This window comes from Ceratotherium simum, chromosome 26, assembly GCF_057802395.1.
Source record: "Ceratotherium simum simum isolate JZ-2026a chromosome 26, ASM5780239v1, whole genome shotgun sequence".
NCBI lineage: Eukaryota > Metazoa > Chordata > Mammalia > Perissodactyla > Rhinocerotidae > Ceratotherium > Ceratotherium simum.
The window spans coordinates 34,155,051-34,182,768 of NC_141925.1; the positions used below are offsets into that span (position 1 = coordinate 34,155,051).

The window sequence follows — 27,718 nt, forward strand, 5'->3', positions numbered from 1 at the left end:
GTGGGATCTTACCCCACACGCTCCCCCCTGAACTGTGGGATGAAGTGGGCTGCGTGTGGGAACACGACACGCACAGAGAGACAGAGAACAATGTGCGGGGAGAGCTGAGTAAGGGGGCCCTGGCCTCAGGGCTGGAGTCGGGGGATGCAGGGCACAGAGAGCGGGACCTCCCAAGAAGTCTATGAAAGGACAGGCCCCTCCCAGGGTGACGATATAATTTATCGTCCAAATCAGGACGCATCTCAGTCAAAGGGGTGCTGTTAGTAACCATGCCCAAGCCCAGGTGTAAATCAGGCCTGTCCTGGGAAACCGGGATGTACGGTCGCCTCCTCCCCGCCCCCGCTACGTGACCTGGCCCCTGAACTAAGCCTGCGGGGAGTGGTTTGCAGGTCAGGAAGGTGGCGAGAGCTGAGAACCTCTGCAAATCATTAAATAAAAAAAAAAAAAAGAGGTTGAAAACAAGGAAATGGAGAAATTTTAATGCAAGAAAGATAATAGCATGGTGCACTTCCCCTGTCCTGCCTGGGAATGTGTGGCTTGTGTGTCCCAAGGGCTGGCGGGCACCCTGGCTTTCGGGGTCCCTGCCCTACAGGTGCACACCTGTCCCATGCGTTACATTCAACTGCTGCTCTGGCTGGAGGGGCCTCTGGCCTTGGGCCTGGCTTCGTGTCCTTCGTGGGGCCCCGCCTCCCCACTAATGCCAGCAGGGCTGGACGACTCAGCCAGCTCAGCCCTGGGTGGAATAAATACCCCTGCTCCCTCACGAGTGTCTGTCCCCACGGCTGCACCTGCCCCCCGCGGCTCCCTGGGGGTGCTCCACACTGGGCAGATGGAGCCCCCAAGCCGGGGCGGCTCTGTGGGCAGCAGAATGCCCCTCGCCCCCACGGCACTGCCCGGTGGGGTCTGGACACCCCTCCCAAGCCCGCTCAGACTCCGGGCTGCCCACGCCTCACAGCTGGTCCTCGTCCACCCAGACGGTCTTGCGCTGCTCCTCTGCGATCTTGTCCTTGATGACGCGGAGCAGCTCCTCCACACTGCCCCACATGTCGGCCTCCACCGTGGCGTACAGGCACGGCAGCGCCTCCAGCTCCTTCTCCTTCTGCCGGCACAGGCGCAGGAACTCCTCCTCTGTCTCGGGCCGGGGCAGCATCTTCCTGCAGGCAGAGGGCGAGGGAGACACGCAGGGGCTGTGGGAGAGGCTGCAGGGCTGGACCCTGTGGCGTGGGACCACTGTCTGCCCCCAGGAGAGCCTTGGGAAGTGGCGCTGTACCTGTCCAGCCACCCCGAGCTGGAGGCCTCCCCACTTCTCCTCGGGCCCCCTGACCACCCCACTGACTGCTCCCTTCCCTGCTGTGTTTCTCCATTGCATCTACCACTTCTGGCATGCTAGGAGCTGCGCCCTTCTGTTCTGTTCCTTACGGAAATCCCAAGAGGTGGGGATTGAAAAAAATTTTAAGTTGTGGTAAAGTACATACAAAATAAAACTTACCATCTCGACAATTTTTGTGTGTGTGTGTGAGGAAGATTAACCCTGAGCTAACATCTGCTGCCAATTCTCCTCTTTTTGCTTAGGAAGACTGGCCCCGGGCTAACATTGTGCCGATCTTCCTCTACTTTATTTGGGATCCCGTCACAGCGTGGCCTGATAAGCGGTGCGTAGATCCGTGCCCAGGAACCAAACCTACGAACCCTGGGCCACTGAAGCGGAGCGCGTGCACTTAACCACTATGCCACCAGGCCGGCCCCTCGACAATTTTTAAGTATACAGTTCAGTAACGTTAAGTTTATTCACACAGTTGTGCAACCACCTCCAGAACTTTTCACCTTCCCAAACTGACACTCCACACCCATTAAACACTAACTCTTCTCCCTCCCCGGGCCCCTGGCCACCCTTTTACTTTCTGTCTCTATAAATTTGATGACCCTAGGGACTTCATATAAGTGGAATCCTACAGTATTTGTCTTTTTGTGACTGGCTTATTTCACTTATCCCAGCGTCCTCAAGGCTCATCCATGCTGTAGCAGGTGTCCGAATCTCCTTCCTTTTTAAGGCTGAATGATATTCCATTGTATGGATGGACCACATTTTGTTTATTCATTCATCCACTGATGGACACTTCGTTTGCTTCCATCTTTTGACTATTGTGAATAGTGCTGCTGTGAACATGGGTGTGCAAATATCTCTTTGAGACCCTGCTTTCTATTCTTTTGGGTATACGCCCAGGAGCGGAATTGCTGGATCATATGGTAGTTCTATTTTTAATATTGTGAGGAACCTCCATACTGTCTCCCACTGCGGCTGCACTGTTTTACATTTCCACCAACAGGGCACAGGGTTCCGATTTCTCCGCACTCTCACCAGCACCTGCACATTTCTGGTTTTGGTCAGAATGCACGTGAGGTGCCGGGGCGGGGATTTCTGTCTCGTTTGCTCATTCATGGGTCCCCTGGTGCCCGGCACTCAGTAGGTGCTCAGGAAGTAGTTGGTGAGAGAACAGAGTGGCTTCACCTCTCAGTCCCGGTTGCAGTCGTGTGCGAGGAGAGGTGGGGATCAGAGATACGGCTGCGTGACGGACAGGGCCCAAACCTCAGCATCGTCCTGATTCCTCTCTTTCTACTGGACCCCAGAGCTAACCCTTCAACAAACTGCACAGGCTTGACCTCGAACAGAACCCAGAATCGGATCTCTCCTCACCGCCCCCAGACAGGATCTAGGGTCCAGCTCTGGCCCATGTGGTCATAACGCCTGTGTCCACACAGCAGCCAGAGCAAGACTTTTTCATCCCACATTAGACGTAATGCCACTCCTCTGCTCACAAACTTCAGTGGCTCCTGTCTCATTCAGAATAAAATGTCACATCCTTCCCACGGCTGACAGGCCCGGAGTGGTCTGGACCCCCCTTGGCTGCAAGGTCAGCTCTTATCACCCTGCCCATGCCAGCCTCCTCCAGGCTGTGCCTGCCTCAGGGTCTGGGCGCCAGCTGTGCCCTGTGCCCAGAGCACGTCTCCTCCGTCACCTCCAGCACCTGCCCGGCCCACCCTCACTGTGGCGGGTCTGCTCCAACGTCAGCTTCCTGCCCACCTGGGTCCGCGGTGCCCACCCATCCCTCCCACACTTGTCCCCCGGACACGTTCTACGTGCGTGTGTCCCTGTCTCTGTTGCTGGGGGTCAGGGGCTGTGTCTGCCCTGGACTGCAGTCTGGCCCACAACAAAGACTCACTAAAGGGACGAGCGGTGGGGACACAGACACAGCCAGCTGTTGTTGGTGGGAACCCGAGGCCTGGTGGGGTGGGAGGGAGAGAAGGGGGCACTTTAGGGCCCGGGGGTCTCAGAGCCTTACCTGAACCTCTTGATGTTCTTCTCTGACACCCGGATGAGGAGCACGATGGGGTAGATGCTGGACTTGATCAAGTCCCTGGTGCAGCTGATGCCGGCCTCCAGCAGACAATGCTTGTTCTGCAAGCAAAGCGGCTGGTGGTCAGCAGCGCACACCGCCCCCCACCAGCTCCTCCAGCCTGACGGGCGCCTGGGGCGGTCCCGCAACGCAGGGTCAGGCTCAGAGGACAGACGTGGTGGGGGCGAGAGCCCTGCGTGCCACGGGCTGAAGTGGGGACCAACCCAAGGTGACACTCGCTCCCCACGAGACAAGGGCCCCACCTGCCTGGACACCTGGTTCCCCTGCGCTGTGCAGAGCCACAGGCATTGGCAGAGACGGGGTACCCAGCCCGAGGTGAGTCAGGCGGTGTGAGTTTTAATAAAAGTCAGAATCAGCACGGAGGGCACCTGCCCCCTGCTCGGCCCAGGAAGGAAGGCACCCTTGGTACTTGGCACGGGGTGGAGAGCCCCTGAAAGGTGGGGCGGGCTGTGGGCCCTGGGTGCATCTGCAAGCATTCTCAAACATGATTCCCTGGGGCCCGCGAGCTCGTCATTTCTGAAGAAGGACAATCTCTGTTGTGCTGAAGGCGTCACTTCAAAAAAAAACCTTTGCAGCAAGATAGAACACGGGTATAGAAAAGCGCACGTGTTCCCAAGCGTGCAGCTCGGTGAATTTTCACAAACTGGATGCACCTGTGGAAGCAGCACCCAGGCCCAGAGGTAGAGATGACCAGCTCCAGACCCCCCCATGCTCCTTCTGGTCACTGCCCCCCTCCCCACCAGCGTGGCCACCAGCGGGACTTCTAACTGCATGGATCCATTAGATGGCTAAACTTTTCGCTAAGAGTATCTCGATTTCAACCTGGTCCGCTCATTTTCTATCCACTCCAGCCGTCAGAATTCCCTAAACTGCTCCAGCTCAGGCTTTAAACCAACGCTCAAGGCTGGCGGATGGCTCTGCCAGTGCTTTTATCTGTGTGAGTGACAAGGTGGGGAGGGCGCAGAAGTGACTGTCAGCTGGACGGCACATGCAGAGTTCCTGGCTGGGCACCTGCTCCTGCTACCCCCAAGGTCACTGCCCACCGTGGAGCCGACCCCCAGACCTGGGGCAGCACTTGGCTGCCGTGGGCTGCGGCCGGGCTTTCATTAGGCCCTAGAACAAGAAGGAACTCAGTGCTCAGGGCCAATAAGGGTCACCCCTAAACTGCATGCAGACACCTCTCCTGCATCGCTGCCAATAACCCTCTGACGCCCCATTTTCCCTCATTTGGAGAACATAATACCTGTCACCCACCTGCTCTCCCTGTCTCTGGCCCTGACACGCTCTCTGTGTCTGGCCCTTGTTATCACAGGCAGAACCCCCCCCCCCCAAAACAATGCGAACTGGAACACCTGCACCAGGAAGCCATCAGAAATAGAAGGTGGTTTCAAAATATAAATGCACGTCAGAGCCCGGAGAACAAGGGCGTGGAGAGAGACGGGCAGATGAAGGAGACAGGGAAAAGGAGAAAGTTGGCCTGTGGGGAGGGAGGGTGAGAGCAACTCTGCATCCCACCCCTGTCCACGGCTGAGGTGGCCTCACAAAGATAATCGGGCAGGTCTCACCCCCATCCGGCCCCCAGCCCCGCCTCACCTTGGCCGCCACAGCTTCGATGTTGGCGGGAACAATGCATTCAAAAGTGTTGGGGTTCTTCTCTCGGGAGTAGATGATGGTCTCCGTCTTCTGCTTCCGGAGGAACTCGTCTCTCGTGACAACATCTGCGGAGAGAGAGGGGCCAGTCCTGAGGGCGGGACGAGGTGGTCTTGGGTTGATTGTCCCATCCAGGCTCTGCCTCCCCCTTCTGGGCTAGACCGAATTCCATGTCCGACCCCCTTCTGGCCATGTTTAAATGAACCCTGTCTCCTTCACTAGACTATGAGGCTTCTTGAGGGCAGGGTCAAGATCATATTTCTCCCCACTCCCCACGGCAGCCCACGGAATAGGTGCATAATAAACACTCGCAGTTTGGCTTCTCAGTAATAAGTCTCATTACAAAGTAGCTCAGGCACTGGGGTGCAATACTGGTCACCAGGCACCTATCATGAAGGACTTCCTGTTCCACGCATCTTTCCACCCATCATCCATCTATCCATCATCCATCCATCCATCATCCATCTATCTATCCATCCATCCACCCGTCGTCATCCCTCCATCCATCTAGCCATCATCTATCCTTCCTTCCATGCATCATCCATCCATCTATCCATTATCCATCCATCCACTCATCTATCCACCCATCCATTAATTTAATAATTCAACATTTATTGAAAACTTATTAAGGGTCAGGCATTAAGAATAAAAATATAATAAAAACATAGCTGTTGTACTTGAGGACCTACGACCTAGCTGGGGAGAAGAATGTGGGATACAGATGTAAAACAATTTAGTAGGTGCAGTAAATGGCTACTCATTGTGGGAGCACTGAGGAGGTACGGGGGGAAAGTGGGGCAGGTGGGCTTCCTGGAGGAGAAGGAGCATGTTGGAGGCTCACTTACTTGCTGGGTGACCCCAAACACGTCTTTAACCTCTCATGTTCTCCACTTGTGAAGGCGAAGGGTGGAGTAAGGCCAAGCCTGGAATTCCCTGCTAAGGCCCAGGCTGGCTGGGGGGAGCCCACACCAGCCCCCAGTTCAGCATGCACACTTACAGCACGCACACTTACAGTGTGCAGTGGAAGTGAGCTGGAAGGGATCTGGGGCAACCCAGCAGGCGAGGAGCTCCGGGGGATTTTGGGGGAGGGAGGAAGGCTTGAACTCCTGCCCTGACAGCACCTGTGGCCACCTGGCCATGAATGCACCAAGGAGAAGATGGGACACATTTGCAGAGTTCAAGGGGCTAAGTGGGGTTTTCAAGTCAGGTTTTTTACCAAGCCTCCTATTGGCCAAAATGAAAATGCTTGGGGCCTCAGGCAGAAATGAAGTCCCTCTCCCGGAGCCTCCCGGGAAGGCGTGTGTGGTCCGGGGGGTGCACACCCCCAAAAGGTTCCTGCACCCAACAGCTGGGACCTGGAGAGCCCTGGAGTTGGGCGGGCCTTGCTGAGAAAGGAGATGGGCACTCCGGTGGCTGCAGCAGCTGGGGCTCAGAGAGGCATGGGCCCCAAGTCTGTGCCCTGCCTGCTCCACCTACGGGGACAGGAACCCAGAACCCATGCTGGGTGTAGCCCCAGGACGGCCTCTGCCCATCCACGAGCCCTTGACCAATACGAGGAGTGGCTGCCATTATCTGGTTTTGCAGGCCAGGAAACAGAGAGGTTGATAACTTGCCTCACATCAAGCAGCAGGGGGAGGGGGCAGGGCAGAACCTGAACTGAAGGCCACTCGCCTCAAAGAACACAATCCTTCCTTCCAACCAATCACACCGTCTGCTGGGCTCCCTCCTGGACCGGGGCTGGAGGGGCCTAGCCTCCGGGAGGGAGGACGCTGGGCGTGCAGCCTCTCACCTCCCACAGAGCCAGCATCCCCAAGACCTTGGGTTCTTCGGTGCCAACATTTAAGGCTGGGGACCCAGGAATCAGAGGAGGTGGTTCTGCTCCTGCTTGGACCCTTACTGTGGGGCTTACTGAGAAAGGTCAGCAGCAATGGCAAGACTTAAGGCTCATGGAGGCCTTGTCTGGGCCAGGGATGGTTCTGAATGCTGGTTCTCAGCCCGGGCCCCACATGAGAACCACCAGGGAGCTTTGCACAAACTACTCCCGATGGACACGTCTGCACGATGGAATGCTTCTCAGCAGCAGAAGGAGCAACAAGACGATGAATCTCAGAAACATTATGTTGGGTGAGAGGAGCCGGATACCAACAATCCCATACTGCATGGTTCCATTTATAGAAAATTCTAGAAAATGCAAACTAACATGTGACAGGGAGCAGATCAACAGCGCATGGGGCAGGAGGTGGAGGGAGGGACACAACCGTAAAGGGGCCCAAGGGAACTTTTTGGGGAGACACAGTGTTGTGTATCCTGCTTGGGGCTGTGGTCACAAGGGCGTACACACTCGTCCAGACACATTCAAGCACACACTTACAAAGGGGACATGTTGTTGTGTGTAAATTGTACCTCAACCTTGACATCCCTACTTCACACCCATTAGGATGGCCATTATTAGAAAAAACAAAACAGAAAATAACAAGTGTTGGTGAGGATGGGGACACACTGGAACCCTTGTGCACTGTTGGTAGGGATGTAAAATGGTGCAGCTGTTGTGGAAAAGAGTGTGGCAGTTTAAAAATCAAAAACATAAACATAGAATGACCACATGATCCAGTAGTTCCAGTCTTGGGTGTAGACCCCAAATCACAAAAAGCAGAGACTCAAACAGATACTCGTACGCCCATGTTCACAGGGCACTATTCACAATTGCCAAAGGGTGTTAACAACCCAAGTGTCCATTGGCGGATGAATGGATAAAGAAAATGTGGTCCATCCATACAATGGAATATTGTTCAGACTTAAAAAGGAGATTCTGACACCTGCTACCACATAGATGGACCTTGAAGACATTATGCTAAGTGCAACAAGCCAGTCACAGCAGGACAAACCCTGTATGATTCCACTTGCATGAGGACCTAAGAGTCGTCAAGTTCATAGAGACAGAGAGCCGAAGGGTGGGTGCTGGGGCCGGGGTAGGGGGATGGGAGTTAGTGTTTAATGGGGGCAGAATTTCAGTTTGGGAAGATGAAAAAGTTCTGGAGATGGACGGTGGTGATGGTTGCACAACAATGTGAATGTATTTAATACCACTGAATTGCATACTTACAAATGGTTAAAATGGTAAATTTTATGTTTTATTTACTTTGCCATAACTAAAAATATACCCTGGACATTTAATTGGTCTGGGGTGGGCCTGGACACCCACAGATTTAAATACGGACAATGCTGAGGATGATTCTAGCACACAGCCAGGATTAGGGCTCCGTGCTCTGTCTGTGAGGGGTACTATCATTGTCCACCAGCCACACATGAGGACGTGGAGGCCCAGAGCTAGAGGGCAGCTCACCTCCTGTGTAAGGGCCCAGAGTGGGGACCCCAAGTTGAGTCTCCTGCTGACCCTGTGACCTTTGCCCTGTCACCTCAGTGTAAAATGGGGAAGAGAATGCTCTCGCTGCTCCTGGGGTCCCGTGAACTCACAGAGGGAGGCCATGGGAACACGGACTGCAGGCTCTCCCTCCCCGCACACACCAAGTGCCTCCCCAGCCCCTTTATGCGACAAGACACGACGGAAGAGGAGAGGAGTGGACGGGCTCCCAGGGCGGCGTGAGGCACTCACCTGGCTTGCACATGGTGAACTCCATCGCGCCCCCCGAGTTGAGCAGCTTCTGGACAAGTGCCTTGGCCAGCATGGTGGGCGTGAAGAGGACGGGCCGGCGGCGCTCGCAGTAGAAGGCGCGCACCAGGCTGTAGGGGATCAGGCTGAGGTTCTTGCTGAGGTCGCTCTCGGGGTCCAGCTCTGGGAGGGGATAGGAAAGGACTGGCCGTGAGACCCCTGCCCGCCTGGCGGTGGTGGGAGTCACGGAGACCCTGGGCGCCCTCTTGGCCTGATGGAGCCTTGAAAGCCTGTCGGCTGACTGCAAACCCACAGGGCCCAGGACACCCTTTGGCCATCCAGGAATATTTACGAAGTGACCCGTGTGCCAAGCCTTGTTCTGGGAGCTGCGGCGACAGCGCTGAGCCAGGCAGACGGCCCTGCCTCTCAGCGCTCGTGTGCCAGGAGGGGCGAGGGTGGCGGGAGGCAGACAGAAGCGTGTAACAGACACACACAGACTGATCACTTCAGATGGTGCTGGGCTCTGAAGAAGGGGCCTGGAGCAGGACGGCCAGGGATGGCTCCTCTGAGGGGCACAGACCGAGTCCAGCACCAAGAGAAGGAGCCTGGCGAGGAGAGCTTGAGCAAGAGCGGGCCGGGCAGAGGGCAAGGCAGACGCGAGGAGTGCGAGACCAATGGCTTGTCCCTTTTCTCCGCCCCCTGGCCTGGCTGCCCCGGCTCTGAAGCCCCAGGCCCTCCTCTGAGCATCAGTGCTAGGGACAGCCTGGCCCTGGGAGGAGGGGCGGGAGGGCTGGGCACCATGAGCGGAGCCTTCCACCAGGGACTGTGCACCGGGCGGCCCCTCGCTGGCTTGATGAATAGCAAGAGGCACGCAGTGGGAAGAGAAATCAATAAATGACCACTTTACAGCAAACAGCTCCAATTAACACGGGCATCTGGGCTCAAACCAACTAGAGCCAGTGTTAGGCGGGAGCTTGGCGGGATACCGCCCCAGGAGGCTGAGTGGTCCTCCGAGCCAAGGCCAGGCAGCTGCTCCCCAGATGGTAGCCCCCATTTTGAGGGAGCAGGCATCCTAGTGCCCCTCGAGGGGACCCACGTGGCCCATTCAGACCCCTGAGGCCACCGGGCCTGCAGGAGGCACGGAGGGGCCAGGCAGTCAGCATCATACCTTCCTGCTTCTCGGTCAAGAGCTTGGTGGTGTCTAGCGAGGACCGGGCCAGGCTCCCCAGCGGGCTCCCTGAGACGATGCGCACCCGCTCATTGCTGTTCATCCGCTTGTACTTGTTCTCGGACCTGCTGACGAACTGGAGGACAGAGGGAGGGCAGAGCATGGCTTCCAACCCCATCCAGCCGCCTCTACCCCGACTCTGCAGACCTCTGCTCAGGCCGCAGCTCTGCCCCGGGGCCAGGGTCAGTCAACTTCCCTGTACAGAGAGGAGACACCCAGCAGGTGGTGCGAGTCCTTTGGCTGTTTGGGATGTCACTGTAGGTAAATAAGTGAATAAACACCACTCGCTCTCCCCCAACCAGGCATGAAACCTGCTGGGTGCTGGTCCAGAGCAGGCCCACCACCAGGCCCTCTTACAATCCTTTCTTCTGCATCCCGGGGGAACTGTGGGCACAGCCCACGTGAGCACAGCCCATGTGAGCACACTGGCACCTGGAGTGGCCCAGCTACTGAAGGCCCTGGCTGGGAGCCCCCGCCGGCAGGCCAGCCCACAGACTGCGCAGCTGGTGGGCACGTGCAGGATGACTTCATCTCCTGCAACATCGTGCTCTCTACACCCTCTGCCTCAGCATCCCTAAGAGGCCTGCTCCCTTCCACAATTCAGTTGGGTCCTGGAGGGCAGAAGGGGACGCCCCAATGGTGGGCACAGAACCAGGTTCCCGCCATATTCCCTGGGCTCCTTTGAATCTCTCCATGCCCTCCTTCTGCACGGAGGAGAATCCAGGAGCTGGGGGCTTGGCCTGGCCCTGCTGTTAACCAGTCTTGGAGTGAGTCACCCAGATGCTCAAGGTTTCAGACTCTTGTATGACATGTGGGCACAATAACGTGAGGGCTCCCACGGTCCTGCCTTCAGGAGCACCTCAGACTTCACCAGCGTTCCCTTCCACCTCTGAAAGTGTCTTTCTGCTTACCTGTCCGTGTCTACCTGGGTTTTAGGGTCACACCTTTAACTATCTCTCTGGGTTTCCTATGTTCCACCATCAGGATGGAGCAGTGGAGGGACACTCGAGCTCCACTGGGGCCTGAGTAGCCCCACACCAACTGGAACATCCTCGTGGGGCTACAGCTCAGTATCCCTCTCTCAGCCTGTGTCAACTGGTGACAGAGGAAATGGCCACACACAATGCTTCTGCATTTATGTGAAACCACTTCTGAAGATATCACCCACTATGCTATTCAACGTTCCCTGTATTATGATCCATGCCAAAAAAAAAAAAAAATCCTTTTAGAATTAAGTACAAGGGAAAAATTCTTTCTGGTCTTGAAGAGCTAAAACATTTCTGTGGTCAGATAAGATTTAAAGAATCTGCTGGGTTTCCCTTTTGTCCTTGGCTGCCAGGATGCTCAAATTTAATGCTCAATCTGAAGGTCTAAACTGACCTGGATATCTGGAATGTTAACTGATACACTGTTTCTGATTTTTCTTTTAATATTGGAACAGCTGAGTTAAGTTTCTTTTAGCCTCAAATCTTTTATGAAAGCAGGGTTTGCTTGTAACAGGCATGGAGACTGTCTACCGACCTGTCACTGAGGATCAAATGTTGCGGGAGATGTGAGGCGCTGTGAAAAGTTGCAAGTGGTGTAGAGACACAAAGCACTGTCATTCTGATAGAGGCTTCTCTTCTCGGTAGGGAGAGGGCAGAGCCGCAGCAAAATGGGGCTGAGAAGTCAGTAGGCGCTCTGGGGAGCTTTACCTGGAGGAGTTGGCCAAAAAGGAAACTTGCTCGCGAGAGGCGGGGGCTGACCCGGGGGTCACTGGTGGAAAGCGGCTCTTCAGGCTGCAGGGTGTTCTGAAATCAGTTTATCAGTCAGACCGCTGGGCTTGGCAGGACACGAGAGCACACTAATGCCACTGAGAACCAGAGACGCGACCCCAGACCCCTCTGTGCTAAAGGGGGAGAAGCCTCGCCATGGGGCAAAGTGTTCCAGATGGGGAGCAAGCCCGGAAGGGTAAGAGGAGCCCCGAGACTTGTGCCAACAGAGACCAGAGATGGCAGAGGGAAGGCCTGCATCCCAGCCAGATGGAAAACCCTGGCTCAGCCATCACCGTCACCTCAAAGTCAGAGGCCGGAGGAGGACAGAGGGCAGGGCTCCTTCTGGAGGGGTGTCCAATTCCCGAGGAACCAAGTTCCCTGTAATCCATCATCCCAATCAGATTAATGGCTCCCACTTGTTATCCCTCAATAAAAGACCCAGGGAGGTGGTGTGAGGCGGGCAGGGCTGCTGGGTGACCTACCCGGAGAGCCCTCAGGGTGTGGTGGGCTGTGTCCGCCTCCTCCCGGCTGCCCCTGTGCATCAGGCGCTGCAGCTTGACCAGGAGGAGCTGCTGGGCTCTGCAGAGGCGAGAGGGGAGGGCGAGGATCAGGGGTGGGAGCAGACCCCAGGGGTAAGCCCCAGGCAGGGGATGTGTGCCCGGCCCTGTGCAAGGGGTAAGCTCTGAGCCCCAGGGGCACCCCAGGGAAGACATGGCGCCTTGAATCTGGGCTTGAATCCTGCTTCCAGCGCTGGCTCTGCGGGGCTGTGACAAAGTTGCCTAACTCCTCTGAGGCTTGCTTTCCTCATCTGTAAATCGGGTCTACAGATGCTGACCTCGCGGGGCTGGCCTGAGCAGCAGCGTTAGAGTCTACAGGTGCTTTATAGCCACACAGCATGTCTAACCAGGGGAGGCTGACGCTCAGCCCTTGGCGGCTACTGCTCTGTAATTACATAAAGATGTTGGAAGATGGCCTATGGAAAAGAAATGACTAATGACCAAGAGAGCAGAAAATCGAGCACCAAGCTTTCTGGTAATGACAGAAAGAGGGCGCTCTGGGATTTAATGAAGCAATGGGATTTTAGAGAGCAACATCCCTGGGGAGGCAGGGGAGGCTTCGACGTGGAGGAGGGAATGGGGGACCACACTGGTCAATAGGCACAGGCTCCCCCATGATCCCCTCTCCTGAGCTCCACAGCCCCCCAGCCCCGCCCGGGTTCCAGCCTCACCGGCTGTAGCTGGGTATGGTGCCCATGTCCAGGTCGTGGTCCGTGAAAGGGTCAACCCGTGCACACAGCCACTCATGCCTGTCCTGGTACATGGTGTCGCGGACGTGTACCACGTCGTCGCACTTCAGGGACATGGAGCAGGCGTCCAGCTGGCTGGAGATGTTCAGGTTCAGCCGGATGTAGAAGGAATCCCCCGATGTGATCAGGCCCTCCTCCATGTCCTTCAGCAGCTTCCGGTACCCTGCAGAAGGAAAGAAGGTAAAAGAAGCACCAGCTCTCTGTCGGCGAAGAGCCTCCTGCCCCTAAGACACCTCCTGGAGCAAATTCACTCACTGCCACCCCCACATAATGCACCCAACGTGATATGTTCCTCTTAGAGTTTGTGGCTAGAAACAGTTTGCCCTCTCTGATGAATGAGTAGAGGTGTCACTTATGGGTTTCCCTTTTTGTCTTGGCTGCCAAGAAGCTCAGAGCCAAATTCTGTGCCAAGTTGCAACAAATCTAGGATCTCTGCTATAATCTCCATGCCTTCCCCACCATTACATGGTGTCTGTTTTTCATTTTTTTCTTTAATTGACGCATAACTTACAGTAAACCGTACACATTCTTAAGTATTCAGATTGATGAATTTTCACAACTGTATACACCTGGGTGACCACCACTCAGAACCATCTCTCATGCCCCCCTCTGTTAATACTCTTGACGAGTAACTGCTATCCTCACCGTATCACCACAGACAAGCTGTGCCTCCCTTCACAGAAATGGAACCCAATAGTATGTGCTCTTCCGTGTCTGGCTTCTATTGCTCAACAGTGTGTTGGTAAGATTCATTCATGATGCTGCAATGTAGCATCGTGTGCTCTTTTTCATTGCTATACAGTATTCCACATGGTGTTGATTTACCCTTTCTCATTGCTATACAGTATTCCACACGGTGTTGATTTACCCTTTCTCTTGTGTGCACATTTGTGCTGTTTCCAGTTTTTGGTTATTACGAATAACTCTGCTATGAGCATTCTTACACATATCTTTTGGTGGACATATGTAGTCATTTCTCTTGGATATATTCACAGACGTGGAATTACTAGGTCATTGATTATGTATATATTTAGTTTTAGTAGATATTACCAAATGGTTTTCCAAGATGGTAGGACCGTGGCACATGTTGTTTTAACCTTATTTTAATATCGTTGTCCTTTAGTGTAAATTTTTACAAATCTCTTTGACAGGAAGCAGGGCATAAACCATGAATACAATAAATGCAGCAAAGTGAACGTCTCTGACATAAATCCATAATACAAATCCAGAAATCAGCCCCACATGCAGAGACCTGCATAACACAGTGGAAGCTAAAAAGGTCCTAATAACCAGGCCCAGAAATAGCTCGTTAAACATACACACCACACATGCCAGGGTGATCTGAGCCAGCAGGGTTGTCTGATCAATGTTCATAGAGAAACAGGGATTCCGGGTCAGATCCTTCCCACCCACCTGGTCGGGGTCAACACCCACCGCCATTTCAGCTCTCCACCCCCTGGGAGAAAAGGCCCTACAAACGGGACTCTGCGAGGGGAAACCTTTCTTTCACTATTCCAGACTGTGGGCTATGCTGCTGCACAGCTCTGGGGGGCACCGTTCCCATCACGTTCCATGGCACTGCTTGCCGGTGGGCAGTGTACTGCCCACAGAGTTTCTGCTGGGCTGAAAGGCCAGGCTTGGGAGAGAGGAGGAGTCTGGGCCCTGTGTTTGGGGACAGAGCATCATTATCATATTCCGCACCGACCGGGCTCTGCTGGGAAGGAGTGTGGACGAGCAGGCGGCAGTGGGGACAGCTAGAGAGAAAGTGGCTATTTATGCTCTGTTGAAACATTCATGAGCCCTGGTGGTTAAAAATAAGATCCAGCTGCAGACATAATCATGCAGGAAAAAACCCAGAGGTGAGAATGAGAACTCAGATGCTGGCGAATGGAAGACAAAGCTCAGTGCTCACTGCCCGGGAGTCTTGGGCGAGAAAGTGGAGACATGATGGAGAAGCTGCCGAGGGCCAGATGAGTGAGCGCGGTGAGGCCTGGCTATCCTGGAGCAGGGACCTTAGAGTAAAAGGCCTGGCCCGTGATGCGGTTCAGCGGACCTGCTGGTGCCAGAGCCGCTGTCTATGTCAGGGCTGGGAAGCCCAAGAGAGGATGCAAACTTCAACCTGGCAGGGACAGGGGTGAGCTGGGCCTGGCCGGAATGCGGCCGTTGGCTGGGGGCCCTGCCTCCTCCTGCTGGGTCCAGCAGTCCACTGTGGCTGGGCGCGCTGTTTCCACTGTGAGCCGGGTGGGCAGCCCGAGGGGCACCAGAGCAGGTATGTGTGCACATGTGTTCATGTTCATCTCCCCTCCTGCCTGCTGTCCCATACCTGCCCCATTAGATCCTCCTGACGGGGTGGGGACCGGCTTATTCATACCACTGAATGGACAAGCAAGCAGAGGATGCTTGTCCAGGGTGTCAGCCCGCCTGGTGTCCTGCCAGCGTAGTGCGTACAGTGTGGCGGCCTCACCTTCCTGATTGACTTTGTAGTGCAGTGTGACGGGGCCGCTGCACCTCTGGATGGTCCAGTGCGCCTCCTCCTTTGTGCACGTATCCAAGGGGACACTCTGCTTCTCGCCTCTGATGCAGCCTTCTAGCTAGATATCAAAGACACATTGTTCTTCCCGGGCTCCGCGGGTGAGCAGAGCCACAGGAGAGAGACCGCTCCGCAAGGAAACGAAAGCATCTCTCCCCAACACTGACTAGCTCAGCGCTGCCGAGAGGGAAGAAAGCACCCCACTTAAATGGGGCTCATTTGCCTCCTGTCTACCACCCGGGGCATGAGTGTGCCAGTGTGTGTGCACGTGTGGGTGTGCACAAGCTCTAGAAACACAAGCGACGAGCTGCGGGGAGAAGGACTTGGAGGGGCACTTGTGGCGGGGAGCTGACAGCCCTGCCACCTTCCAGCTCCCTCCCGCTGGCCGGGAATCTGTAGCTTAATGCAAAGCTGGGGGGTTCGTCCTCTGTCAGCAGTAGGTATGCAGAGCAAAAGGAGGGAGAGCCACGGGCACCTGGGCTGTGCTGCCACCTTCCCCAGCCCCCAGCCCCCAGCCCCTCACCAGCAGCAGCTGTTGGCCCTCGTGCAGGCCTGCCTTCTCGGCCAGGGAGCCCGGCTTGACCGAGTGGACGAAGCTCCCGCGTGCGTTGCCCCCGAGCAGGGTGAGCTGGGAGATGAGACTGTCGCCGTTCAGCGTGGTGTGCTGCACCGAGGGCCCAGGACCCCGCACATGCCCCACGGATGTGACAGACGGCCGGAAGGGTCTGGCTCAGGAGATAAAAGAGAGGTCAGGTAGCTGTAATTAGGACACCTCTTCTGTGACACCAGAGGGCAGGACTCGGGTGCTGCCTCCCGGGTTCATCAGACGCCCAGGGAGATGCAACAGCTGCCTTAATTGAGAAATCGCAACTGGCTCCTGCTGTAAAAACAGACAAGAAGCTGAGCCGCCCTCCTGGCCGCAGTGGAGACACTGTCGCTGCGAGACCTGAGGTCATGCACGGGGCTGACCTTCTGCATCGGCTGAGCTGACTGGGCGTGCTGGCTACTCTGCTCCTCCTCGCACCCCACGAGGGCTGCCGTGGGCACGGCCCACTGGGCTTTGGCGGGTCACAGGCGGGGCCCGGGGCCAGTTGGACATCAGAGTCCTGCCACCTTGTCTCTACCAAGCTGTGTGGCCCGGGGCAAGCCCCTTCCTCTCTGGGCTTGATCAGGGTCATGGCAAGTGATTTCTGAGTCTGGGATGCCATGACTCCAGGACTCTGATTCTAGGAGAATTCGGGGGTGACATGGATGGTCTCCTTTGCGGGGGACCCAGGGGGTGAATGGTCTTTACCCTATCCCTACCCCCCCCACCCTGGCTTCCCCTTTCCCACGACCACGGTACCTTTCTAGAGAGAACTTCCTAAACATGAGGTTGACCTGCTCCAGGTCATAGGCGTCCAGGCCCTCAGACTGGTGGGAGGAGGAGGAGGAGTGGATGGACGGGGGTCCGAAGGAGTAGCGCTCGTGACTGTCATCTGCAAAGGAGCGAGGGGCCATCAGGTTCTGGGAGCCAGTGCTGCACCAACGGCGGCCCCTGGACTTGCTGGGATGCTGGGGGAGGCTGGCCAGGGCCCTGGCTGCAGGCCAGTCCTCTGGCCCCTGCCCCTCCCTGCCTGCCTCCGGGGAAATTCTCCGCCTGGATGAGGAAGCTTGGAGGAGGGGCTGTATCAGTCAGTGGGTCCCTGAGGCCCCCAGGGGCAGAGGGTCCAGTCCTTGCATCCCCTCCAATAGAGCTCTTCCTCTGTCTCCAGGAGTCTCTCTTAGTAGGAAGCCTCGCCAGCGATCTGGATCTTAAGACTCCTTTTTTGTATCTGGAAAAGGGGTCTCCATTAGCAGATGCTAGTTCTGGCTTTGAATTGGGGTCTGTATTTTCATTTTGGGACTACCTTTGGTCTCACCACCATCTACCAGCTTCATAGCCTATGGGATTGAGGCAGGGCTGGAAAAGCAGAGTCTGGAAGAGTACAGAAACACTCCTTCTCTTCCCAACTTAGCGAGACCCTAAGGATCCAGGGGAAAGATGCCCCCTCCACACTGCTCAGGCTGTTGGGATGGAGGATCTGCAAACCCTGCTCTGGGCTGATAACGGAGGCTTCTCTGCAAAGCGAATTTGTCCCGACACTGCAAAATGCTTTGGACTGTTGCCCAGAATTCTCTTCCCAGCTCTCCCCTTTCCAAAACTCCTTCAATTCTTCTTATTACCCAGCCTCCATTAGGTGCTAACCTCTCTTTAACACTTGATAGCTTCTGATGGTCCCCAATTAAGGAGAGCCACTAATCTTCCATTTTATCTGCTGGCAGCTGAGCTGGCGAGGGGTGGAGGCAGGGTGGGGGGGGGCTGGAACTGAGGGGGCTGGCAGGCCATACCCGGAGGATTCGGAGCCAGTCTCCGTGCTGCTGGCTCTGTGGGGGCCAGGGGACGCTGCCACCATCCCACAGCACCAAGCCATCTCCTGAGAGTCCAGAACCTTCCTGCCCCACCCCCTGCCCGTCCAGTCAGATGCTCCCAGTTTGTACATCTGCATCCATCATCCTCACTGGTTCATAGCTATACCACCACAGTTTCTGCAACAGCAAGGACTCTGGGACATCTTTGTGTCCCGTGCACCTGTAACAGGGCCCGGCAAGGTGTGGAGGCTCAAGGTCTGCTGGGCTGAACGGGACCTCCTGGCCATAAGGGGCGGTGGCTGGTGCCAAGCACTGGCTCTCTCCCTGGAGACCAAGCCCTCGTTTCCCGCTCTCTGCACGGTGTGTTCTGGGGCCAAGGAAATATCCCCTCCATCATACTAGCTCTGCCCGCGGGGCCGTCTTAGGATGACCACACACCCTCAGTCTCCCTGGTGCCTGCCTGCCCCACACCTCCAACTTCAAGGGAAGAAAAAGAACCTTAATTGCCACCACCCTCAGTCCCAGCCTCCACCCCCATTCCTACTACTTGGCTCGTTCAGGTTGGTTAACAGCTTAAGAGATGGATTCTTAGGAGGTCTCCCTGCCCCCAGTCCACCCTCACTCTACTGCTCCTTAATCTCTCTAAGGCTCCGTTTCTTCATCTGCAGAATGAGGGTGACAATAGATTTCTGCAAACAGTTGCTGAGAGTCGATTAAAATGGATCAGGCACACAGGACAAACACGGCCACAGGGCGTGGCTACGATCATGAAAGCTCTTCTCTCTTAAAAACCCAGACCTAACTCTGATTCCTGCTCAGCAGCTGGACGGCCCCTAATGCCTCCAAAACAGAACAGGCTCCTCGCGGCACCCCCGGCCCTGCCAGCTCATCACAGGACAGAGGGACGTCCCATCTTCTATGCACACAGACAGCACTTGAGCCCTGCGCTCTTGGAACCCAGTCCACACAGCTTCCTGAGGACCTACTATGCACAGGGCTCTGTCCCGGGAGGACCCTGCTGGAGGGTCAGGGTGTGGGCAATGTGGTCCTACTCTTGACAGACGGCAGGTGGCCGCTCCACCTGGAACGCCTCTCACATCTGCCAGGTACCTACCGTCGAGGTCTAAGGCATCAAATCCACCGCTGTCGTTGTCTTCTTCAATCGTGCTGCAAGACACAAGGGAGGGATGGGAGAGCTCTCATGAGTGTGTGTGCATGTGGTCACGGGAGGGGGAAGGTTCCAGAATGTTCTGGCTTTCGAGATGCCTTGGTTCTAAGAGCACAGGATGGATGGGAGAGGGAGGTCAGCAGGTGGGTGGAGGGCTATGGGCCGAGGGAGGGCTGGGCGGCCCTGCACCCTGCAGAGGCCACATCAGCTGGTGTGAGAAGGGGCATGAAGAACAGGGGAACAGAATCCCCAACAGCCCACCTGCTGGTTTCCACTCACTCTTCTCTGACACAGAGTACCTAACACCCATCTGAACTCGGAGGGGCTGCGCTGTGTGATGGGCCTAAAATCATGGAGCGCCCCTCAGATGGGACTGGATGGAGGTGAGGTGTCAGCGTGTTCCAAGAGTTCTAAACTGTCCACATGTGGTTCTTGCCACAGAGTAATGAGGCCCAAACGAGGCCGTGGGCAGGACCGGAGCTGTGGATCCAGCCCTGCCAGCCACTCCTTGCTCTCAGTCCCGCCAGAAACCGCCCAATGTCGGACTTGGAGTGTGATAAGCCAACTGTCTGGCTGATTGGAAACACCGGCTGCCCAGGCGTACCTCTACTGTGGTTACACTAGTTGGGGACAATGATGGTTTTCAAGAGGTGAGGAGCGGGGAGAGGGAGGAGAGTGGGGAGGCCATTTATGGTGTCTATCACTCTTTGGCAGAAAAAGCCAAGCTCCGGAACGAGGAACCCGATTTCTGGGCAGCATGGGGCAGAGTGGTGTAGGTTTCATTTGATAGCTAGCTGGGTGACCCTGGGAAAGCCACATGCCTTCTCTGGGCCTCAGCCTCCTCATCTGTAAAATGGGTGCCATCCTGCCTACACTTCCAGGTTGCCTCACAGACTGCTGACTTAGTAAGTGTAGAAGGGGGCTCGTGGGTACCAGGCAAATGTCCCGCCTGTTCCCTCCACCTGTCACCCACCTCCGATGAGGCGCATCTTCCTTATAGCGCCTGACAATGGAGTCATTTCCTGGGGGCTCGGCAGTGATCGACATGATGCTGGAACGGCTCCGATGGGGCTGCTTCAGACACACACACAGATGTGTTACAGGGAGCCGGATATTTACACACCTGTGCCTCCGTGGGCATAAATATTATATACACAGGGACTAAATTTAACTCAGATGTGTCCCCGCCTCCGATGCAGGCAGTGTGGGCGCAGCAAGCTGGTTCTCAGCTGTGACCTTGGCCGGAGAAGGCACGTGCTCAGCCTGGGGCGGCTGCAGCCACCGAGCTGGGTGCACATCTGCTCGCACATCTGCTCGGCTAGGGAGGGGGCAGGGAGGACGCGGGCGGGAATCACCGAGGCTTGGGAGCCAAGGCAGGGCCTTGTACCCTGCACAGGCTGAACTGGATGTTCCCTGGGCTGCACCAGCCTTAGGCACCAGTTCTGGATGAGAGGAAGACCTGCAGGCCTGGGGTGGTGGGGGCAACGGATGCCCCCTGGACAGCATGGCTGCTAGAGGGTGACCCTCTGAAACAAGGCCTGCTGGCTCCTGGCAAGGGCTGCCTTCAATGAGAGGCCTGGATTTCGCCCCCAGAGCTGCGATCAGACAGGAGTCATTCCTTATCACATCTCTGCCTCCCCAGGGCCTGATTTCGGAAGCTGAGCCGACAAGCTTCCCAGGGCTTCCCCTCGGGGTTAGAATATCTAATCCCACACCTTCTGCTGCCTGGCTGGGGGGAGTGACACTGGATCTGGTGGCTGGGACCCTGCCCGGACCTGCCCAGGTGTGCTGGAGCCAAGGTGTGGGGGGCGCTGGGCCGGGGGAGGGGGCACTGAGCCTTTGCTGTGCAGCGTTGGCAGCTCCAGCTGCTTGCGGCCCCCAGCCACCCACCTCCCCAGGCTGCTGGAGTTGCCAGGGGCTGAGGAGTTGCAGCAGATTTTTCATCTGCCTGTGCAATTCGCTACAGCCCCTCGGAGGCCCATCTCTTTCTCCCACCAAGTGTTAAATTGGGAGAGGAGGCGGCAAGAAGGTGTAAATACATCGTGAGGCTGTGGAAACATCTTTAAATAAACATAAGGAGGGCCTGGGCTGCAGCCCCAGAAGGGGAGTAATGCTGCTCACAGGCCCGGCTTGGAGAGGGCAGCGAGGGGGGCTGGGTGCCGAGGCAGACGAAGCCGGGGGCCTGAGCTGGAAGGGGAAGCGGCGGTGGGGCCCACGGCTTACCATCTTGGGGAACGAGCTGGTGATGGGCAGGGATCTGGAGGAGCTGGGGCTGATGTCCATGCCTTCTTCTTCAAGTCCCCTCCCTGTCCTCATCGAGACCGGGCAGGAGGAGAGAGGGGAGGGGAGGGAAAAGGGAATTGAGACCCCTGCAGGCACTGAGCACATGGGAGCTGTCTTGTCTGGCTGGCATGTTCTCTCTCCCATGGGGGCTTCCTTGCTCTCATTTCCCCAGCTGACTCTAGGGTCCTGGAGGAGAGCCTGGTCTTGTTCACCAGCTCGTCCCTGCCTTCACCCAGGGCCAGGCCCAGGGCGGCCTCAGTCAGGCTGGACGATGTCATTTGTCTCTGAGGACCCAGGTGGCGTCCCCAGCTAGCACACTCTGTGGAACAGCAGGAACCGGGAGGATATATCTCTCATGGAGAGGGACTGTCCCTGCCAATTACGCCATCCTCAAAACAGACCCCATCGTCCCTACTAAATGGGCTGGCCGACCCAGGGACTGGGGCCAACTGGGAGAAGGGTTTGTCGCCTCCTCAGTGAAGACCCTGGCGCCCCTCCTGCTCCTTCAGGGGCAGGCTGGGGCTTCATGCACACTTCTCTCGGCCCTCATCTTGCTGCAGAGGAGCAGTCAGCTTTCCCATCCTTGTCCCCACGCCTTGCTGTGCGTGCATGCACCTGTGGCCACCTTGAGGGATGAACCACATGTTGCACATCCCTGCCCCCAGCGCCTCGCCCTGTCTCTGCTCCCTGCTCTGTCCTGGATGCCCTTCCGGAGACCGTGTCCATTGGCCAAAAGTTTCCCTTTTCCAGGCGCAGTCTAAACGTCCCCTTCCTGACGTTCCTTCTCCATCCTTCTCCAGCCATCTCCATCCTTCCTCCAACCACTCTCTCTCAGGTGTCCAACACCACTTTCCACTGCCTCAGTGACGGCCCTGCCTGAGTACACAGCCCCTGGAAGCATCTACTTGGACCTGTTGGCACCCGGCACACAGCAGGTGCCTGATTCACCTGGGCAAACCCTCGCTGGCCATTGTCACTTCCAGAGTCATGGTGAGGACAGTGTGTATTGGAGAGCCTGGGGCTCACGGGTGGACTGGTGGGTGAACCGGCAGCCTCACACGCCCGGACCGCCCAGCCTAGAGTCTGGGAGGAAGATTGAGCAGTCCTCCAGTTGACAAGCCATGAGCAGAAACTTGAAGTTCAGCTGCAGTATCAGGGACTCTGGACGGACTCACAGGGAGGGGCCGTGGCGGAGGAACCACAGTCGTGAGGTTTCCGTGGTCAGGGCTCCTGCCCTCTCCGATGACAATGGACATTAATTACTATCTGGATGCCCCGCCACCCAGGGGTCCCTGAGGCCTAGTCCAGGTTTACTTTGCAGGATTGATGGCCACAATGGGAGAAATAGATGGACTAAGAGAGTCAGAGTGACAGACAGGGGAGGGATCCGGGCGTCTCACTAACCTTGAAAATCTGATGTTCGCTTCAGGCTGATGGGGGATTTGGCTCTCTGCAGCTGAACGAGAGGGGAGGGGAGCAGAGAAGACAGAGGACACAAATCAAACAAGGCCTGGGACACATGTCACCAGAGTGAAGGGAAAAATAAATTGAGGTGAGCCTGTGTTGCCCCTGGTCACGTGGCCGCTGGATCACAGAAGGCACAGGATGCCTGTATCCCCCGGGCATGCAGGCAGCGGCAGGTACAGACAAGCTCTCCCCCGGGGGATGCCGTGTGGCTCAGACGGTACAAGGGCCGAGAGTGGCAGAGGAGGAAGGAGTGAGCGGGAGTAGGTGGCTGAGCAGAGCTGGTATACAATGCAGGGGGATTTTCAGGAAAGGATGAGGCTTTCAGGCAGCTGCCTGGCCACCCTCAGCACGAGGCACCAGCAGTTCCCTGGCTGGCCTCCAATGTGCTGCCCTAGGCCTTTGGGCTCCACGTGTGCGGGGGCAGGGGGTGGAGGTGGGACCAGGGGGGCAGCGGGGAGTGCGCAGAGGCACTGTCAGGCCCTGCTGGTCACGGCCCCTCTCATGTGAGATCGTCTCATTCATTCACTCACTCATTCATTCCTCATGGAGGGTCAGCTGTGTACCATGAAATGCACTAGATATTGAGCAGAGCAGAGGGGATTAGTGCTGTAACTCCAGCTCCCCAAATGGTGCCCATCACCAACCACTAACACCAGTGAACTCATGATAGGTACTCAATACCTATTTGTTGAATAAACAAATGAATTTGGAAATAATGCTTACTTCATTCTCTCTCTCTTCTTAACTTCTGCTACAATTATACGAGATGAGAGAAATGGTAAAAAGCCAAAAGCACGAGCTGGCACAACTCCCATTTCTAGGACTGAACTAGGTCGAGTCACATCTGGGGTCTGAGACCCGCACCAGAACCACAGGTGGCCACGCTGCGTCCTCGCCTGCCTGGAGGGGGCTCCCAGCTCCCCGGCCCCGAGCCCGCAATGGCCTGACAATGGCACACGAGGCTCGGCCCCTCGCGTGCTGGTACCTGAATGCCCTTCAGATTCATCCTGCGCTTGGGGGGGTGGTAGGGCAGGAAGTATCTGCTGTCTTCCGGTGACTCCTCTGAGGTTGAAGAATCATCAGCTTCCTGACCGTTGGTCCTGGGGCTGGCGTCCCCAAAGTTCTGAGAGATGATGGTCACTGGCAGGTTCCTCGGCAGACTCTGGAGACAAAGAGAAGACAGTGCCAGTGATGGGGCATGAGGAGCAGCCACAGTCAGTGAAACAGCTCTGCTAACGGCGCCATCCTTCCCTGGGGCACACAAGCTTGAAACTCAGGATGGCCTGCTCTTCGATCCTGACCCCTGCATCCACCGGATGCCTAGCCTTATCATTCCAACTCAACTCTCTCTCCTCCTCACGAACCTCCCGCCTCATCTCCCTCCTGCCAAGGGTCTGGGGCAGGCCCTCGTCTCCTTTTACAATAGTAAAGGGATTGCCTCCTAGTTGGTCTTGGTCCCCTAGATCTGATATGTCACCATCATATTCCCAATTTCCAGCCCTGTGCCTAAGCTACAAAGATAAAAAATATTGCTGAACGACAGGATAATGATAAAAACAATGTCTGGGGCTGTCCTAAGTGCTTTAGATCATTGTGTGAAGCTGAGGTGCAGGGGCACTAAGTAACTTCTGGTTGACCCCCCCAAAGCCACACAACACCCTCATGCTACACTGCCTCCAGACCCAAAGCCATCTGCCTTACTTCCCTGCACAGAATCCTTCAAGGTCCCAGAGTAACTAACGACAAAGGTCCTGAGCCTACAAGGCCTCTGCTACCTCCTGCTGACCTCTCCAGCCGCATCTCCTGTCTGTCCCTGCCTCCCAGCCTACGGATGACAGAACTGCCAATGTGGTCTGCCGACAGCGTGCTCTGTGTGTCATTTGCTCATGTTGTCCCCGTGGCCTGGAATACCAGCCCCATTTTTCCTCTCCTAACTAGGTGCCATTAACAGCTTTCATTCATTTATTCAGCAAATATTCTCCGAGGGGCTGCCCTGTGCCTGGCACCGTGCCAGGTGCCAGACAAACAGAGGGACCTTCACAGAGCTTCTGCGTGATCACAGACTGTGGGAAATGCTTGAAAGGTTGAGAGCATAACACAGAGGCTCCTGGTTTCCATTATGCGGGCCAGCGAAGGCCTCGCCGAGGAAGTAACACTTCAGCTGAGGCCAGAAGGGGGGCAGAACTTGGCCAGGTGAAGTCAGGGGCACGGCATTCCAAGGGGAGGTCCTGAGGCAATCCAGGGCTTCTCCTATAGGAGGTCTTTCCAGAAACCCCAATGGACTGGAGGCCTCCTCCCCTGAGCTCCCACAGCACCCCTTTGACTTGTAGTTTACAACACTGTGTTGAAATGTCATGTTCCTGGATTGGCCTCTCGTGCTAGGTTTGAGTGCTCTGAGGGGAGGGGGCGGGGCTTGTCTGGGTTTCCCCAGGCCACTGACTAGTGGTCGTGACCCCAGGCAAGTTCCTCAGCTGCTTGTGTCTGGGCTCCTTCCTCGGTAAATGAGGCCAGTCATCGTCCCTTCCCAGCAGGACAGTTCTGTGGGTTAAATGAGATCCCGCACAGAAGGCCCTGTGCAGGGTACCTGCACAGGACAGCACTCAAACCCACAGCTACAGCAAGGATAGTGTCGTTGGCTTTGATGGCAGCATTCGGTCATTTCTGAATGCCCAGGGCCCTGCTGTGGCACGCACTCTGAACTTCATACCGTCTATAAATGACAGTTTCCTCATAGGCACTACTGACTTTAACAGGAACAGGGCATCTTAAACCCAGCGACTGCCCAGATGGTGGTGGGAACCCCAATACAGGTCACCCGAGAGGCAGCTGAAGTCCTAAGAGGGAAGTGACTTGTCTGAGACACTCAGCTAGCAAGTGGCCAAGCTAGGGTTTTATCCTGCATTTTCTAACTTCAAAACCAATAGTTTCTACTTCACACGACACAGACACACAGAAGGTTCAAAGACATGGATTATTCTGGGCGTGGTAGGGAAGGTTATACTTCTGCATGGGAGGCAGTGACTCTGCTTGGCCACCGGCTGGTGTTGGGAGGCACCTCGCTTCAGGTGTCGGGGACGCGCCCAGCCCAGTCCCACCTGGTCAAGGCTGCCGCTGTCCTTGGAGAGGCGCCGGAGCTTGCTCTCCAGGTTGACGATGCAGGCCTCCCGCCGGACCATCTCAATCCTCATCTCGTCATTCTTCTCCTCCAGCTCGCGGATCTGTTTCCTATACTTATCCTTTTCGACTAAGCACTGTGAGTACTGAGACTGCGCTGCGTCCCGGGAATGGAAGGCCTGCCAGGGAGGAGGACAGGACACTTTGCTTTTTCACTCCGACCAAACTAGACAGACATGGTCTCTAGCTAGTAAACCATCTTCCCAGCCCAGATGTCAGCCACATTGTCTCCTGCTCTTTTCTTGACCCCAATCACTACCTTCCTCAATAATACATATCACATATGTATCACAGACGCCGTTTATCCAGCCCTTGCTACAAGCCAGACACTGTACTAAGAACTCTGATGCAGTAACTCTTTGAGTCTACTCCCCGCCCCTATGAGGCAGTGTTGTTATTATTATTCCTGTTTCACAGATGAGGGCACTGAGGCTTCCAGGGGGAAGCTTGCCTTCAGTCACACACCTGATGAGCAGCAGGGCCTGAACCTGGCTGTTTTCCTCTAGAGACCAGGCATTTAAGGACCATATTCTGTGGTACGAGTGGCCGGAGTCCAGTGCCTGCCCCCACGATATTCACGTCTGCGAATTCCAAAAGCCTTTTGGGATGGAATTCATTTTTGGAATGGAAATAGGAAAGATGGATTCATAAGTAATTCCTGCATAGTTAATGACATTACACTGGGTGAAACATCCTGACAGACCCTAGTGGCTTGGGGCGGGGGCCCTGCTGTGCAGTCTGGCAGTCCCACAGCATCAGCTGTCCTAGGCAAGCCCGCACCTGGTCCCGCTCCCGCTCCACCTCCTCCAGCTGCAGCATGACTGTGTTCATGCGGTGCTTGTACATTTCGCAGTCCTTCCCCAGGGTGGAGCACTTCAGCTCCAGGTCTTCCTTCTCCTCCAGGTACTGCGGGAGACAGGGAGAAATCGATACGTGCATTAAGCAATCAGCAGGTCGGGGCTGACAGCTGTTTTCTAGCTGTGCTGTCCTCCTGGCTGGCTGGCTGGAGATGGCCTGGCCCTCCCCACATCACCTGTTCTTCTGCGAGTCAGCTTTCTGAATAGCAAGGACCACGGGAGTAGGCCAGTCAATCCACTGAGATTTGCTGTGGACCTATCATGTGCCAGGGCATGTAGTGCGGGACAGTACAGATAGCTTGTGTGCCCTACTGTGGCCTTCAGTCAGGAGGGGAAGACAGGTGCTATGCTAAGACTTACAATAACTCACAAATAACCACAAAGGTACTGACACTGGCATGCACAGGGAATTTATACCAGGGGTCAGACCTAGTCTCTAGAAGAGAGCATGGGGTTTTAGAGGTCCCGCTCCTCCCACCAGGGAGGTCCCTGGTGAGAAGGAGGCCAGCCAGGGCACCAGCTGGGTCGATGCTGTCCCCACCACCCGTGGGACTCCCACCTTGTCCCGCAGCTCCTCTGCCTGGCGGACCTCCTCCTGCAGGTTGTAGATCTTGTTGACAAGCTCCTGTCGGTCCTCCAGGGCCTCCTTGCGGTCATGCTCCAGGATGTCCAGGATGGCCTTGTCCGAGTCTGGCAGGCTGCGCTTTCCGGCCTGGGTAGGCAGGTAGGAAGGTTTAAGGTTGCTGGGGGGTGGGGGGCCAGGGAGCACAGTGGACCCAGAAGGCGGGGGACAAAACCACCAGGAGCAGACGGTTTTGTGCTAGGGATGCAGAGGCAAGAGTCGCTGTCTTTTGGGGTCCTTATGCAGCTTAGTGTTTAAGAAT

General features: G+C 56.1%; 1 protein-coding gene across 5 annotated transcripts in view; it reads right to left on the bottom strand.

The window, feature by feature from the left end:
- Positions 1-452: 452 nt before the first annotated feature.
- The window catches only part of CARD11 (caspase recruitment domain family member 11), a 112,435-nt gene continuing 85,169 nt past the window's right edge, over positions 453-27,718 (bottom strand). For 4 of the 5 annotated variants that reach the window (XM_087417492.1, XM_087417493.1, XM_087417489.1 and 1 more), the window contains 19 exons: positions 27,394-27,546; positions 26,758-26,883; positions 25,899-26,096; positions 23,789-23,965; positions 22,741-22,792; positions 21,277-21,359; positions 20,027-20,127; positions 19,000-19,052; positions 16,840-16,972; positions 16,018-16,219; positions 15,429-15,555; positions 12,887-13,127; positions 12,141-12,237; positions 11,599-11,694; positions 9,845-9,980; positions 8,680-8,859; positions 5,010-5,134; positions 3,342-3,457; positions 453-1,154 (listed from right to left, as the gene is read on the bottom strand). In XM_087417492.1, the coding sequence (XP_087273618.1) occupies positions 950-1,154; positions 3,342-3,457; positions 5,010-5,134; positions 8,680-8,859; positions 9,845-9,980; positions 11,599-11,694; positions 12,141-12,237; positions 12,887-13,127; positions 15,429-15,555; positions 16,018-16,219; positions 16,840-16,972; positions 19,000-19,052; positions 20,027-20,127; positions 21,277-21,359; positions 22,741-22,792; positions 23,789-23,965; positions 25,899-26,096; positions 26,758-26,883; positions 27,394-27,546 (2,601 nt within the window). In that variant the 3' untranslated portion in view covers positions 453-949. The remainder of the gene's footprint in view (positions 1,155-3,341; positions 3,458-5,009; positions 5,135-8,679; positions 8,860-9,844; positions 9,981-11,598; positions 11,695-12,140; positions 12,238-12,886; positions 13,128-15,428; positions 15,556-16,017; positions 16,220-16,839; positions 16,973-18,999; positions 19,053-20,026; positions 20,128-21,276; positions 21,360-22,740; positions 22,793-23,788; positions 23,966-25,898; positions 26,097-26,757; positions 26,884-27,393; positions 27,547-27,718) is intronic. The other variant, XM_087417491.1, reaches the window with a different exon arrangement.